Genomic DNA, 15,131 nt, shown 5'->3' with positions numbered 1-15,131 from the left:
CGCCTTCGGCTCGGGCCTTTAACGCTGCAGCGGGCCTTTAACAGCCGATATAGCCCGCTACGGCGGGCTATAAGGCTATAATATAGAAATATTGAAAATGTTATATCCTCCCATCCCATTCCCTTAAAAGTAAATAACACAGTATTTTAAAAAACACATGCTTCTTAAACATACAAAAATTAAAATAGACATTAAAAGAACTAAAACACTACAACAATTAGATAATTAACAATTAGGTATGGTACATAATAAATAGACAAATAATAGTTAATTAACTTAGAAAATAAGCTAGCATTAAATTTAAATACATTTTATTTTAAATAACGTTCCACTCTGTCCTAACCCAGCAACCCACTACTGATATGTAAATTAGTAGTAATAATATTAACATTAAAATATATTAAAAAAGACAAATTCAACTTCAAAATGTAAAAGTTAATATAACAATTGAACTAGGTATGTAAATAATGACCAATTAAATATGTAATCATTTGTTTACTATAAAAAAACATTAAATTTGAATTATTTATAATTTAATGAGCTTCCCATCCTATTTCCCTACAAACCTAACAAACTCTAAACCCAAGCACCAGCTACTAATATGTACATTTCTATTACTAATTATATAATTAAAATATACATTAAAATTAACAAATTAAACTTAAAATATAACAAACACTGTATATAATTACTACTCAATAAATTATTAATTTACAATAAAAACGAATTACTATTACATTTAAATTATTCATATTTTAAATTCCCACCCTATTCACCTACAAAGCCAACAACCTGCCAATAAACTATCAATTACTAATTAAACTAAAAAAATAAAATGCTAAAACACTTAAATTTACAAACTGTATTTTAAAAAAATTGCACTAACAATACTAACGTCTAAAACTAAAATATGAACTAAAACATGTTACATTTATTTGTAAAACTCTATTTTTCCAACTATATTAATGAAAACAATATTTAACACAGCGATATTCTTGAAACCAATATGATATACCAAGTAAATCTGATATTCTTGACAACAATAATCTGCCCCACAATATTTTGATAGTAACAATATTTTGTAATGACATTTGTGTCCCAAGATATTGAAAACTCTATGGGCCTAATTTGGATGCGGTCGGAGGCTTTCCGACCAACATTCTTGGTTTGAATTCCGACTGCTGTATTAGGATTACGGTGGTCGGAAATCAAACCGGCCGGTCATTCCAAACATAGGGGTCTATTAGGATTGCGGTCAGAAAATCACCCCGACCGCCATGGTAGCGGGAAAAGACCTCCCGAAGGACCGCGGCATAACCGCCGGTCCGATTAGTATACTCCGCAGTCAAAATCCGACCCCGGCGGTACGATCGCAGGCATTAACATTGCGGTGGTTGCTGCTGCCAGCAGCACCGCCGCGATGTGAAAAGGAGCATGTCATGCATATCTCTGCACTGCATGGCAGGCGCTGCACAGTGCCTGCCACCTGGTACAGGGACATCTAGGGGGTACCCGTGCACCCACACCCCCCAACACATTGGGGGCCTGCAATGGGCCCCCAGAGACATTCTCCGCATGCCTTTCCATGGCAGTTTTCTGGGTTGTGATAGCGGGTGGATGTCCACCACCGGCCCGGCGGTTGACACCGCCAACCCGGCAGCGGCCATCCATCCTCCTTCCTAATAGACCCCATAATCCCATATGGACGGCATTTCTGCCTTCAGGATTATGATGTCAGTTTCCGACAGGCTTTCCATGCTGGAGTTTCTGGCATGGAACGCCTGTCGGAAAGCGACTTAGGGGGCACTAGCAGGGCCCCCCTCTTTCTGCGGCCTTCAGTTGGGGCCAATGGGGCACCTATGTAAATCCCTCCACCGTGTGGGTGCAGGAATTTACAGTGACTCCCATTTCTCAATGGGAGCTTGTGCTGCGGCCGGTTTTCAACCGCTTCACAAGCTCCCAAAAGGAAATGGGAGTCTGCGAACGCACCATGTGTGGTTGCATCGTAATTGCTGTTTTGGACCGCCAACCCGAGGTGGGTCGGTCTCGAAACCGCAGGGATGTCGGTTGGCGGAAACTCCGACCGACATCCTAATCAGCCCCTATGTTTTTTTCAAACGCCAAAATGAACAAAGTAGTGAAAAAGACACAAAGAGGAAGAGAAAATGGAACAGGAAGTACAAAAAAAGAAAAGCACAGAACGTTCACTGGAATAAAGTGGAGTACATGAAGTGCAGAAGCAGAAAGGAGGGCACTGAAAGGTAAATGGATAAAAGGAGGATACAGAAAGTACAAATGTAGAAAGGCTGGCATGGATAGTTCAGTGGAAGATGGCAGAGTAACGGAAGCACAGAGCATGAAGGAGAGAACATGAAATAAGGAAGGAACAACATAAAGATAAAAGAAAAGATTAGGGAACAGATAAAAAAAGAAGTGAAGAATAAGTGAAGAAGAAAAAAGGTGGAAACAGTAAGTAAGGAGATAGGAACTTACAGGGAGTAAGGTGAAATGAATTGAGTTGAAAATAGATTTTACAGGGGACACGGGGTGAAGAATTACACAGGAAGTAAGGGGTAGAGTAGAAGTATGAAAGATGGGAGCATGAAGTACAGTGGCAATTAGATCAAACAGGAAGAGTGAGGGAGAAGCGACAACAGGAATAGCAGGCACAGAAAAGGAAGTAGAGGAAGTGAAGAGGACACATGAAATACAGAGAAGTGAAGAAGCAATGAGGTGTAGACAAAGGAAGTGAGAAGGTAAGAGGAGGACAGTGGGCTGAACGGGGTAGGCATACAAGTAGAGTGGAATGAAGTCAGCATGGTACAGCAAGTGGAGAAAGTGAGGGGACATGTGGAGTAGAGAGGTGAAGAAGCCATGAGGTACTAGAGATAAATAAAGTGGAGTACGAACAAGATATACAGAGAAAGGAAGGGAGTTGCAACCAGTAATTAAAGAGGTAGAGGAAGAAAGCGATCAGAACGAATGGGAACAGGGAATAAAGCAAAAGGAAGAGAAGGGGGAACTGGAAGCATATAGAAAGAGAGGCGGGAGAGAAAGAAGGAGAGCAACAATTGCAGGGGAGGAAAGACGAGGGAGCAGAAGTAGGGAGTGTGAAGGAAGAAAGGAAGAAGCAGGAAAGAGGAAAGCAAAGAAGAAGCAAAGAAGAAGCAAACAAAGAGGAAAGCTGCAGTAAGTTAGATGGAATGAAGCTAGCATGAATTTTAACAGATGAATGTAAGAAATGCAAAGGAAAGAAGTGAGAAAGGAAGAAGTGTCCCAGACTAATGAAGAAGGAAAAGGGGAATTGAAGAGGAGTCTAGAAAAGAGGTCATGTTGCAAATTGGGTGTACAGTAAGCAGGGCTTTAAGTGGGAAAAAAACGGTGGGTGCTCTAAAAGGGGCGGGGCAAACCTCGTAAACAGGTGTGGCCTATCCAAGTAAGGGCGTGGTCTAAATAAAGATATGTACGGCCGGTGCTCAGACCCACTTAAAGCCCTGTTCTTACTGATCTGTGTGCCCTCTAACTTTTCGCTAAAAAGAACTTTATGCAATCATTTGACATAAATGACTAGCACATTTTACTCTGCCCACATCCCTGACTTTAAACATGTCTTCACTTTAAGTGTCCTCCAGATGGTTGGTGGAAGCATGTCGCAGAAAGAAAGCACACACCAGAAATGAGTATCGATTTAAATTATACCAACCAGCATAACTCCTCAAAATTACTATGTTTTAAGTCAAAAAGTAAAATACCCCAGGTTGAAGAAACTGACGAGTACAACATCTGCATGTCTATTAGACTGACTGACCTGTCTGTTGAGCAGTGCAGAGTGTGGGGCATTTCAAAGGTGTTCTTACGTTTTGAAAGAGAGGGCTAGTAATTACTAAAATATGTTCGGAACTATAATCTTCCACCGTCATGCAGTAGCGACCATGGCATGCAAGGGAATTTTTTTCTGATCTCATGGGTCACTCTTTCTGCCAATGATATCACAGTAAGTCACAGTAACGACTCCTATATATCTAAGCAGCATTCGTTGTTATCCTGCTAAGGAGCTAACCTGACTGCATGCTGTGCCAATTGTATGAATGATGAATCTTTTGTGTTTAGGTGCCTGATCGCAGAGTATTGTTCTTGGAAATCAATGGGCTTTCTTTATGTTATTTCCTTGCACCTGCTCTGTTTTTGAAAGTGTTATCTGGAAAGAGCTAAGTGTGGATTTTGCTTTGCCATTTCGTTCTTCTTTCCCATCTTCATCACTTCAGATTTTCCCTAGAGCTGGCTGTCTGGTGTGTAAAAAAAGGTAAAGTGTTGGCTGGTAACACATAGGGATAGCACGCTACGCCGTTTTTCTAAAACACGACAATAGTAGTGTTTACAGAAACATAAACCCCGCAGAAATATCAATTGAGGGTGTTAATAAGTGTGATAAAGAATCAAGGGACAGTGAAAGAACCGAAGGGAACAAAACAGGCGTGGAAACATCGAGAAGCAAAGGAAACAAAACAAATCCAAGGGCTAAAAGAGAATCAAAGAACAGAAAATGACTTGGATAACAACCGATTCAAAGGGCAGAAAAATAAATGAATAAGAAAAGAATCTAAGGTGACAACGACGGAAGATTAAAATAAGAGAAAAGTTACAAAAAAGAATAGAAAGAACAAACAAAAACTGGAGAGAAAGTCGATCAAAGGCGAAAGAAAGAACTGGACAGAAAATTAATCGAAGAAGAGGAAATAAATCAAAGGAGAAAAGAAAGTAAAATAAGAGAATCAAAAAGGTGAAAAGGAACCCAAACCTTGCTTAGTAAAAGAATGAAAAGAGGGAGAAAAATAATGAAATACGCCAGAGAAGTAGTTATGAACAAGTTATATTGCGAGAGTAGCAGAGCACACTGTTTACAGCTTAAGGTGAAGGCAAATATTTGATTCCTTACTCCTACTTCACCCAAGAGACTTCCATCTATTTGAGACAGCAGTAAAAACCATGAGAAAATAAGTGCGCATGAGAATTCAAACTCTGTACAAGGAGGGGTGGAAAACAACAAAGCCTTGTTAACATATATATCGCCTTTTAAAGACCTGTGAAGTACTCTGGCGTGGCTCTGTGTGTGCCCGGGAAGCTGTCTTTGCCCGGGCTGTCACACACGACAGGGTGGGGTTGAAGCCCTTTAAGTCCAATGGGCGTTGTGCGACTGATCTACAGCGTGCACAAAGGTCAGCGGCCTCAGGAATTAAGCCTGGCAATTCCAGCTAGAGCAATATAAGTTTGGTGCAAGAAAAAAATAAAAACGGACTACCTCTGCGAGGCCCGAAAATAGAGCCCGATAGAGACCCGTTTCGAGGCCACCTTAAAATAACTGCTGGACAGACCCGGCCCACTTAAAGCCCTGACAGTAAGGACACAGAAAGAAAGAAGGCAAGGGAATGGCAGACATCTATGCAAATAAGGTGGCAAGAGTAAGAAAGGAAAGGTAAAGAAGTTGCACAGAAGAAGCAATAAAGGTGAAACAGGTGGAAATGGTGTAAGGAAGTGAGAGACAATCAAGAAAAGAAGCAATAAAGGTGAAACAGGTGGAAATGGTGTAAGGAAGTGAGGGACAATCAAGAAAAGAAGCAATAAAGGTGAAACAGGTGGAAATGGTGTAAGGAAGTGAGGGACAATCAAGAAAAGAAGCAATAAAGGTGAAACAGGTGGAAATGGTGTAAGGAAGTGAGGGACAATCAAGAAGAGCAGAAAAAGAATCTGAGCAGGGAGTCAGACGCACCAAGGAACTGAGCACGGAACACGAGGTACAGAAAAATAATGGAACCAGGGAACAGGGAGGCCAGAGGAAAGAAGAGAGGAGGAAAGAGCCTGTGAAAAGGAAGATGTTTCTCCTCTAATGTGGCCTCAGGGGCCCACTGACATATGCCTGATAACTAACCTGCTTTTCCTGGCTTGGACCCGAGCCCTGCACCTGTGAATGAAAGAGGGCAACCAAGGGGTTAATTAGAGACAAGAGAGGGCAGGTGAGTCCTTTGAGGGGACACTGTCAACTGAGGAGGAAGGCACTAAGCCAAGGGGCTCACCAGAGGGCTGTTTAAATAGTTTGCTGGTGCGGTGTTGAAGGGCAGCAGCTATGAGAACCATCATTTCTATTTTCCCTTTTGTTACTGTAAGAAATGACGCTGTAATTCACACTGTTGCTTCCGCCTAATACCCGGAAGTTTAAAAACATAGCAGAACCTTGACGCGTGCTAACCCAGACGCTGAATGCAAGCTGTTGAAGCAGGCAGTGAGAAGGTGTGACAACTGCTAACAAAAGCTATCAGAGCTACTTACTAGAGTGTGCGAAATTCAGGTCATTTGTGTTTGCCTAGTAACGCAATTACGGTGAAACGAAAATGCGGGCCTTCACGTTATATATAGTGCAAAATGCTTCCTCCTGTCACTTTTTGATGCAAGAATGCATTCCCCCCCCAACAAATAGAGCAAAAAATAAAAAAACACCACGAGCAACATCGACTCGCATGCTGCCGTTCTCGTGCATTCCCAGTAAATTTCTATCGCGAATGTTCATGTTTATTTCACCTAATTATGCAGAGTTGCCAAATGATGTAATTCTGGGAATTTCGCACAAGCGTTACAGGAAGTTCTCAAAATTATGCCGGCATAATTTAATTTTCACCCCAGGCCTACTACTGACGTAGTGGAGAGGTAGACCATGGTGATGGGAGGGAGGGAATGCTCTTGTGGTAATACCAGGGTTGTTAGGACTGCTGAAGAACCCAATACTGCGTTTTAGAGTGACACCTCCTGGCCAGGGCCTGAATTACAGCTGTAGTGACTCCACGCTTGGGTGGGGGGGAAGAGAGCGAGAGAGAGAGAGAGAGAGAGAGAGAGAGAGAGAGAGAGAGAGAGAGAGAGAGAAAGAGAGAGAGGGAGGGGCAGGTCCATGCACTGTTCTTATGTGACAGCTGCTAGCTGGTTCCGGTATTACTGCTGAAGTGACCCACTGGGCAAAGAGAGCTATGTACTAGTATTAGAGTGACCCCTGCTGGTGACAGCACTGCTGAACGATGTCTTACCATTGCCATACTGCTGCTGAAGCCCAGCGCCTGGGTATACACCTCCATTGTAACCTGGAAATACATAGAATACAACTGGACTTATGATTTGCAACATATGAAGAAATTGGAGTGTTTTTAAAATGTTTTATTTATTCATTATGATACGTAACACAAAAAATATAAATGCATATAAATACAGAATCTCAGCTCAATTATCTCCAATTTTACATAGTAAAAAGAAATCTCATTGGAGCAGTTAATAAAGGATCTTGAAAAGAAGAAACAAATAAACCAAAGCTGAATCTAAATGTCTTCGTTCAGTAAAAAAAGTCATCTTTTTCAAATTTGGTTATATATTTTTACAGGTCAATTGCGTATATGACAGCAATGCTCATTTCTTTAATCCTGGAAAATGTAAAATACCAATCTCTAAAACTACCCACACAATGTCCTCAGTGAAATTAAAAGCAGTAACACATTTTTTTTTCAAAAGTCTGTAAAATATTTGATATGTGCTGCTTTATTATGACTCAACCTCAATTTTACAATGTCTAGCTAAAGGTCCCTGTAACGAAAGTTTTAGATTTTTTATGTTTTGTATCGATTTTAAGTAATCACACAACAAAACTTATTGTCAGTGTCAATCTCTAAAAACGGGCGTAGATATAACCACCAACTCATCTACTTCAATTGTTGGCCCCAAAAAGGCGCTAGTTTCTCTGAAGGAATCAGCACTTCAGGAGAAATGAATTGATGAAGGAAATTGAAAAATCTTGCCAATTGTTAGAGGGATGGCTCAGGGCCAAAACTCGTGAAGCCAAGTCCCTGGAGAGTCATCTATACAGCTTGGATAGCTATTGGAGAGGATTTCATCCTTTGGAACACTGGTTTATAATACTTCAACCACATGCTATAAAATTGCAATATTTTTAGATGAATTCCCAGATATTCTAGTTGACTGAGGGGACAAAGTTTACATAATTCTAATAGCGACATATGTACCCCACGTTCAGCCTTCCATTTTTAAAAAGTCCAAACCTTGGTCTTTACGTTATGGTCCAACAACCAAGTGTTCCTATTGGCTGAGCCTTATTTAATTGAGTCTGGATCATATGGATCTTACACTGTATTGACTGTGCTGGTGATCTTCGGTCCACATAAAGTGCTCTTAATTTGTTAAAAAGGCAACAAGAGCTGGGGTTTTAAACTGATCTGCAGTTGATATTTATTTATTTATTTAACAATTTATAAAGCACATGGTTACACCGCCAGAGTGTCCCAGCGCTGGTGCAAACTCTCATTAAAGTTGGCAGGAAAACGATTTAAAAAGAGTAAGTGTTGCCCTCTGGGTTGCAAGTTTATTTCAAACTGACTGATGAGCTTTCTATCGAGAAAAAAGGGATGCTGGTCCGAGGTGACAAATTTGTACCTCCCACTGGTTTGAGAGATAAGATCATTGTCTGTGGTCATGAAGGACATTTGAGTCAGACGCTCACCAATAGAAACATTAGAGAAAGTTACTAGTGGCCGGGGATGGATGCTGAAATTATAGCAACTGTAACCGCATGTGTCATGTGTGCTACCAATGATAAAGGTCTGAAAACTGAAGCTGTCCCCCTCCAGCCTGTCTGTCTTCCTGAAAGTGTAAGGTCTAAACTTGCAATTGATTTTATTGGTCATTTCAGTACCTTGCCACGTAAGTTTAGGTTCGCCACTGTGGTTGTAGATTATTATAGCAAATGGTGGGGAAGTTAAATTCATAGAGGAATCCAACACCTCAGGTGTCATTACGTTTTTGAAAAAATGTGTTTTTAAGGGAGGGATGTCCAAAGGAAATTATTTCTGACAACGGAGTCCAATTTGTGTCCAGAGAGATTAATTCTTGGACAGCAATGCCATAAGATACAAGCACATAGCTTTGTATCACCCCCAGGCTAACGGACTAGGAGAAAAAATGAACCGCACTCTGGTGGAGTGCATTCAGTGGGTTGAGCAAAACAAGGTGGAGTTGTGTGAAGCTGTGGAAAATATGCTTTGGTCCCACCGGTCCAGTCCGAATGCTGCTTCTGGTTTGTCTCTGTTTAAAATCAAGAAGAGGCATGTGTCTACGTCAAGGTTTTGTCCCGCATGGTTGAGAGAGTGTCAATGGAAAACTGATCGGATGATCGGTGTAGATAAAATTGTAAGACCAAAAGTTGAAATGTTTCAAGCCAAAATGAAAAGCCAGTATGATGCCATACACATAGTCAAAGGTAACAGAGTCAACATTCATGTGGGTGATTGGGTGCGTGTGAAAGATCCTACTTTTGTTACCAAGGGGAAATCTAAGTTTAGAGCACCCATTAGAGTGGAAGTGGTCACTAGAAATACTGTTCGCAAAGAGGGACGTAAATGGTGGAACAGGAGAAGGGTGTTGAAGGTGAACCATGACAATGGTTCCTCTGAACTAAAAATTAATGGGGGTCTCTCAGGCGACAAGGCTGACGTTGGAGGTTCGAGTTTGAAACCTGGTGTGAGTAATACGCTTACTGGGGTACTCAATCTTTCAAACAAAGGAGTAGACGTACTATCACTAAGCCTATGAGATTTCGTGATTAGTTATTTTTTTCTCTGCATGCGTTTCACACTGTTTTTATTTTACACGTTGTACTTATGTTGTATTTAGTTCTTTTGCCTTTGTTCCATGCTTTCTTTGTTCATGAATGTTGTATTAGTTAGCTTCCTTGTGTTAATTGTAAGGAAGGGAGGTATTGTGGTAATGTCTTTGTTAGTACATTCCACATTCCAAAAGCCCTTGCCAGGAATGTGCAATGTGGTGTGTGAGGTTTGAAGTGAGCACAGTTCTATGATGTTCAGTTGCTGCAGGGCTGCCGAGACTGTGCCCTATAAACTACGATACTTGAACAAGACACGACTCCAGCTGTTAATTTTGGTCCGTGTCACTACAACTGTGTGACACTTGCTAACAAATACTGTCAGAGCTACTGACTAGAGTGTGCGAAATTCAGGTAATTTGTATAGCATAATTATGCACATTTGTTTGCAAAATTATGTGAAACAAAAATATGGAACTTCACGCTATATTTTAGCACAAAATGCTTCCTTTTCTCAATTTTTGAAGCAAGGATGCATTTCGCCCCAAAGAAATAGAGCAAAAAAACAAAAGGAACACGACCATCCACTTACATTCAAATGTTCTCGTGCATTCCCGGTCAATTTTTATAGCGAATGGCATGCTTGTAGCACGGAATTACACTTGCCTAATAGCGTAATTTTGGGAATTTCCCACACTTGTAACATCAGGAAATTCTCAGAATTGCGCCAATTGTGCCAGCATAATTTAAATTTCACCCAGGCCTAATACTGACAAGCGCAGTGGACCGGGACACCCTTATGGGAGGAGGGAGGGAATGCTCTTTTGGCGATACCTGTTGAACAGGGTGGTGAGGACTGCTGAAGTAACAACCTATGTAACGGAAGAACCAAATATTGCCTCTAAGAGTGACACCTTCTGGCCAGGGCTCGGATTACAGCTGTAGTGACTCCACGCTTGGGGAGGGAGAGGGAGAGAGAGGGAGAGGCCCATGCACTCAGGCGCGCAACACCCATTGGGCTCACCGGGCTTCAGCCCCCCCGTCATGTGTGTCAGCCCGGCTGAGACAGCCTCGCGGGCTGGCCTCCGTCTAATTGCAGACGGACCCGAGTACTTAACAGGTCTTTAAAAGACCATTTACTCGTTAATGAGGCTTTTGTTGTATTTTCACCCCTTTTTACAGCCGCTCTGCCTGTGGCTGGAAGACTTAGCCCCCCCCCCCGAAATGTTTTCAGCCCCCCCCCCGAAATTTGGCTCTAGTTGGCCGCCTGCATGCACTGTTCTAATGTGACAGCTGCTAGCTGATTCTGTTATTACTGCTGAAGTGACCCAGTAGGGAAAAAGAGCTATGTACTAGTATTAGAGTGACCCCTGCTGGTGACAGCACTGCTGGTCGATGTCTTACCATTGCCATACTGCTGCTGAACCCCAGCGCCTGGGTATACACCTCCATTGTAACCTGGAAATACATAGAAAAACCTGGATTCATAATTTGCAACATGTGAAGGAATTAGAGTGTTCTTAAAATGTTTTATGTGTTCAATATGATATGTAATACAAATATATAAATACAAATTGATTCAGAATCTCCACTCAGTCATCTACATTTTACATAATGAAAAGAAATCTAATTTTAGCAGTGAATAAAGGATCTTGAAAAGAAGAAAGAAAGAAACCAAAGCCGAATCTAAATGTCTTCGTTCAATAAAAAGTCATCTTTTTTTCAAATGTGGTTATATATTTTTATAGGTCAATTGTGTATATGATAGCAATGCTCAATTCTATAATCTTAGAAAATTTGAAACACCAATCTCTAAAAACAGGAGATTTGTTCCGTTTTGCTTTGCAGTGATTAGACAATGATCCAAAAATGTAGATATATACACCAACTCATCTACTTCGATCTTCGGCCCCAAAAAGTGCTATTTTCTCAGACGGAATCACAAATGCCGGAAAAATGAATCGATGAAGGAAATGGAAAAATCTTGCCAATTGTTAGAGAGCTGGTTCAGGGCCAAAACATGTGAAGCCAAGTTCCTGGAGAGTCATCAATACAGCTTGGACAGCTATTAGAGATGTTTGCATCTTTCGGAACACTTGTGAATAATATTTCAACCACATGCTATAAAATTGCAATATTTTTAGATGAATTCCCAGATATTCTAGTTGACTGAGGGGACAAAGTTTACATCATTCTAATAGCGACATATGTACGTCACATTCAGCCTTCCATTTTTGAAAAGGCCGAACCTTGGTATTTACGTTATGGTCCAACAACCAAGTGTTCCTATTGGCTGAGCCTTATTTAAATGAGTCTGGATCATATGGATCTTACACTGTATTGACTGTGCTGCTGATCTTCGGTCCAGATAAAGTGCTCTTAATTTGTTAAAAAGGCAACAAGAGCTGGGGTTTTAAACTGTTGTGCAGTTGATTGTAGTTGCATAAACAGTTCAAGCAAACAAAATTCCCCATTTATTTACTGGGAGTTGTAGCGGTCTGTTCATAGGGAGATGTAGGGAATGATACTAGTGTCATAGTTGTGAGTGGCTGGAGGGTATGAGGTGGAATATGGAATGGTCTGCGCCTCTGGGGTGGGTATTTGGGCAAGTAAATGAGATACATGAGTAAATGTAAGTAAAAAAAATACAGGCATGCGATACAAAGGCTCATGTGTGATGTTGAGTTTCCTAGAGCCCAGGGCAAGAAGGGTAAGCTAGTGGTCTGACTGCCTGTGCCAGGGAAAGCACTGGAAGACTATGGATACATTATACCCACTCCTGGGGGCGGGAAGGGTGGGTAGGAAGAGCGTGTGTGTGTGCGTGTGTGTACACGTATCTGTGCATGAGTGTACATGCGATGCACCAATATCTTAGCGGGCTGAGAAACTGATTCACCCATGTTCAAATGAGGCAATGTGATCCCCTCCCTTTTGTTACATTTTTGTTCCCTGGTCTGAAAACTTGCCCTTCTGACCAGAACCAAAAGTCATTAATAACAAATGAGAAATGTAATGCAGTTAGAATATTATTTAGATAACTGGAAGTGCTTTGGCGGACTACACACAGATTAAAGTATGTGATTGGAATTTACTTAATCGAGGCGTTTTACAAGGGAACTCCTGTGACAACTGGGAAGGCGCACAACGCTGCTCTTGTGAATATGTCAGCAAAATATGGTGATCAGGATGTTAAACATTGCACCAAGCAATTAAGAATACATCTGTTTGTTTGGCGGGTATAAAGGCGGGAGATCAGAACATTTGGGGGGTTCCTTTTTTTTCTTTTATCTTTGTGGCTTTTTCTCCTGTAAAAAAGCCAGGTGAGAGTAGAATGCAAATACTACGAAACAGTGGTTGACGTTTTATTTGTACCATGTATGTATACTTTGTACAAGTATTGGAAAAATGCAATAAAGAAACGTGTCAAAAAACAAAAAAATCCATATGATTGTGTTTGTAACCTACGTGTTGACTGGGAATATTTATCACTTTATCTACAAGGACTGCATTGTCAACATTTACATTGTTGCTTTCAAATCGGCATATCTATACGGCATCAACACACACTGTACATATTGTACTATCACATTGTCACCGTTGCATTATCAATACCACTAGATCGACAGCTCACCTAATCAAAATTCCTACACCTGAACGGACCCCTTTTCCTAACTCCACACCTTACCACCATCTCTATTCATAATGCCAGTTTGACCCTAATCCGTACATGTCACTCCCTCTAACGCTAACCTTAACACCAACCACAAATAGCCCCGATTCAGCTCAAAATCTTAACCGCTATTCCAATCCTAACTCCGCCAAAACTCTACCCAAGACCCTCAGCCCAACCACTAACTCAATGCTTAACCACATCTCCTACACCAACCCTAACACAACCGCTAACCTGACCACTGACCCTTGAATGCAACCTGTAACCCCAATGCAGTTCCTAATCCCACCCCCACTACTCATAATCCAAAACCCTAACTCCCAGCCACAAACCCTAATCCATCCGCTAACCCTAAACAACCCTTAACCCTTGGCCCTTGGTGATGGCTCCTATAGTACAGGGGAATGCCAGACTCTTTTTACAACACCCACTATGGGTAGCTACATTTGGCTTGCATCCACAGTATTTTCTGCGGAGAGATCCTACCTTAGAAGCAAACACAGCTCAATAACCATTGCGGATGTGAAGAAGAGGGACGTAGAGTGAAGGATTGCACTGCTGGCTGTGGGGTGCTTCTCAACAGAGTTTAGCACTGATGGCTGTCGTGGTCTTTCGGTGATGGTGCAAATCCACCTAGATCCAGGACAGATGGGAGGAAAGTCAAGCTGCCTCGTTACTCCTGATCTTACCTTGCTGAACTCCAGCTCCAGGATAGGCTCTGGCGTTGGGGTAGGCTCCGGCACCAAGGTATGCGCCAGCGCCAGGGTAGGCTCCAGGGGCCTGGTAAGCTCCAACGCCTGCTCCATTGGGATAACCTGTCGGAAGTTAGTTTAATTTGAAATCTTGACAAGTTTGAGCCTGGCCACCCCGAGACTGAGTGGAAGAACCATCACCCAGGGGTGCAGGGCCCACAATGTTGCATGTCTATAGATCACTCTCACAAATCCCGAAAAAGACCAACACTTTCCATTCCTGTATTTCTCACAGTCGCGACCTCCCAGAAGCATATTTACACAAGGCATATGGCTATTGAGAAGTAGTAAGTGCTTTAAATGGGCAGGTGCTGTCCGGTACCGAGTACCTGCACTTCATTAATGTTAAAGACAAGGTACATGCACTTCTGAAGAGAAATACAATACTTATAATGGGAGAACACCAGCACTTATTAGCAGCAAACAGGTATTCTGGGATAATGAGTACCTGAACTTCTACATTCGAATTACAAGTATTAAGCCTACTAGGTAAAATAGACCAGCTAATTAAGTGCCACCTGCAGAAATTGGTCTATTTAATCTGCTACTTAGTTATTTTTTTATCTTGGTAGGACTGAATGATCCTTTAAACGTTCAGAGGTTCCATAACAGTCTCCCAGCGATTTGAGTAATTAAAACATATATGCCCAGACTTACTATTCTTTAAAGCAAGGCAACGCGGCACCAAAGTTGCTGCGCTGTCTTGCGTCAAGAGGAGAGAGAATAATATGCTGTATCTACACTTTTTGCTTCCTGGCGCCAACGCACACGCTCTTACGCCATAGTGCAAGGGTGTGTGTGTTCTCTGAAGCATACGTTTTGTCCTGGAAAGGGCCCCTTCTAGTACAAAAACTATGCTTTAAGCTGTTTCCTCACTTTGTGTATGTGCGCTGTACAAGACAGCACGTATGCAAAGTTAGAAAAGCGAGGCAAAATTAAAACATTTCTCATTACGCTTACCTCGAGCAGGTGTAAAGGTTTGGCGCAAATCCCAGTCTATGAATGTTTGTAGATGGAGATTTGCGTCAAAACCCATGGGTGGTTGCAATGGGAACGCCCATGG

General features: G+C 41.8%; 1 protein-coding gene across 6 annotated transcripts in view; it reads right to left on the bottom strand.

Moving 5' to 3' along the window:
* The window catches only part of LOC146811394 (uncharacterized), a 66,096-nt gene that overhangs the window by 30,479 nt on the left and 20,486 nt on the right, over positions 1–15,131 (bottom strand). For 4 of the 6 annotated variants that reach the window (XM_085618503.1, XM_085618507.1, XM_085618504.1 and 1 more), the window contains exons 11-14: positions 14,006–14,131; positions 11,051–11,104; positions 7,071–7,124; positions 5,927–5,959 (exon numbers count right to left, since the gene is read on the bottom strand). In XM_085618503.1, the coding sequence (XP_085474629.1) occupies positions 5,927–5,959; positions 7,071–7,124; positions 11,051–11,104; positions 14,006–14,131 (267 nt within the window). The remainder of the gene's footprint in view (positions 1–5,926; positions 5,960–7,070; positions 7,125–11,050; positions 11,105–14,005; positions 14,132–15,131) is intronic. The other 2 variants (XM_085618505.1, XM_085618506.1) reach the window with 2 other exon arrangements.

This window comes from Triturus cristatus, chromosome 7, assembly GCF_964204655.1.
Source record: "Triturus cristatus chromosome 7, aTriCri1.1, whole genome shotgun sequence".
NCBI lineage: Eukaryota > Metazoa > Chordata > Amphibia > Caudata > Salamandridae > Triturus > Triturus cristatus.
This window is presented reverse-complemented; position numbering and strand designations above follow the sequence as displayed.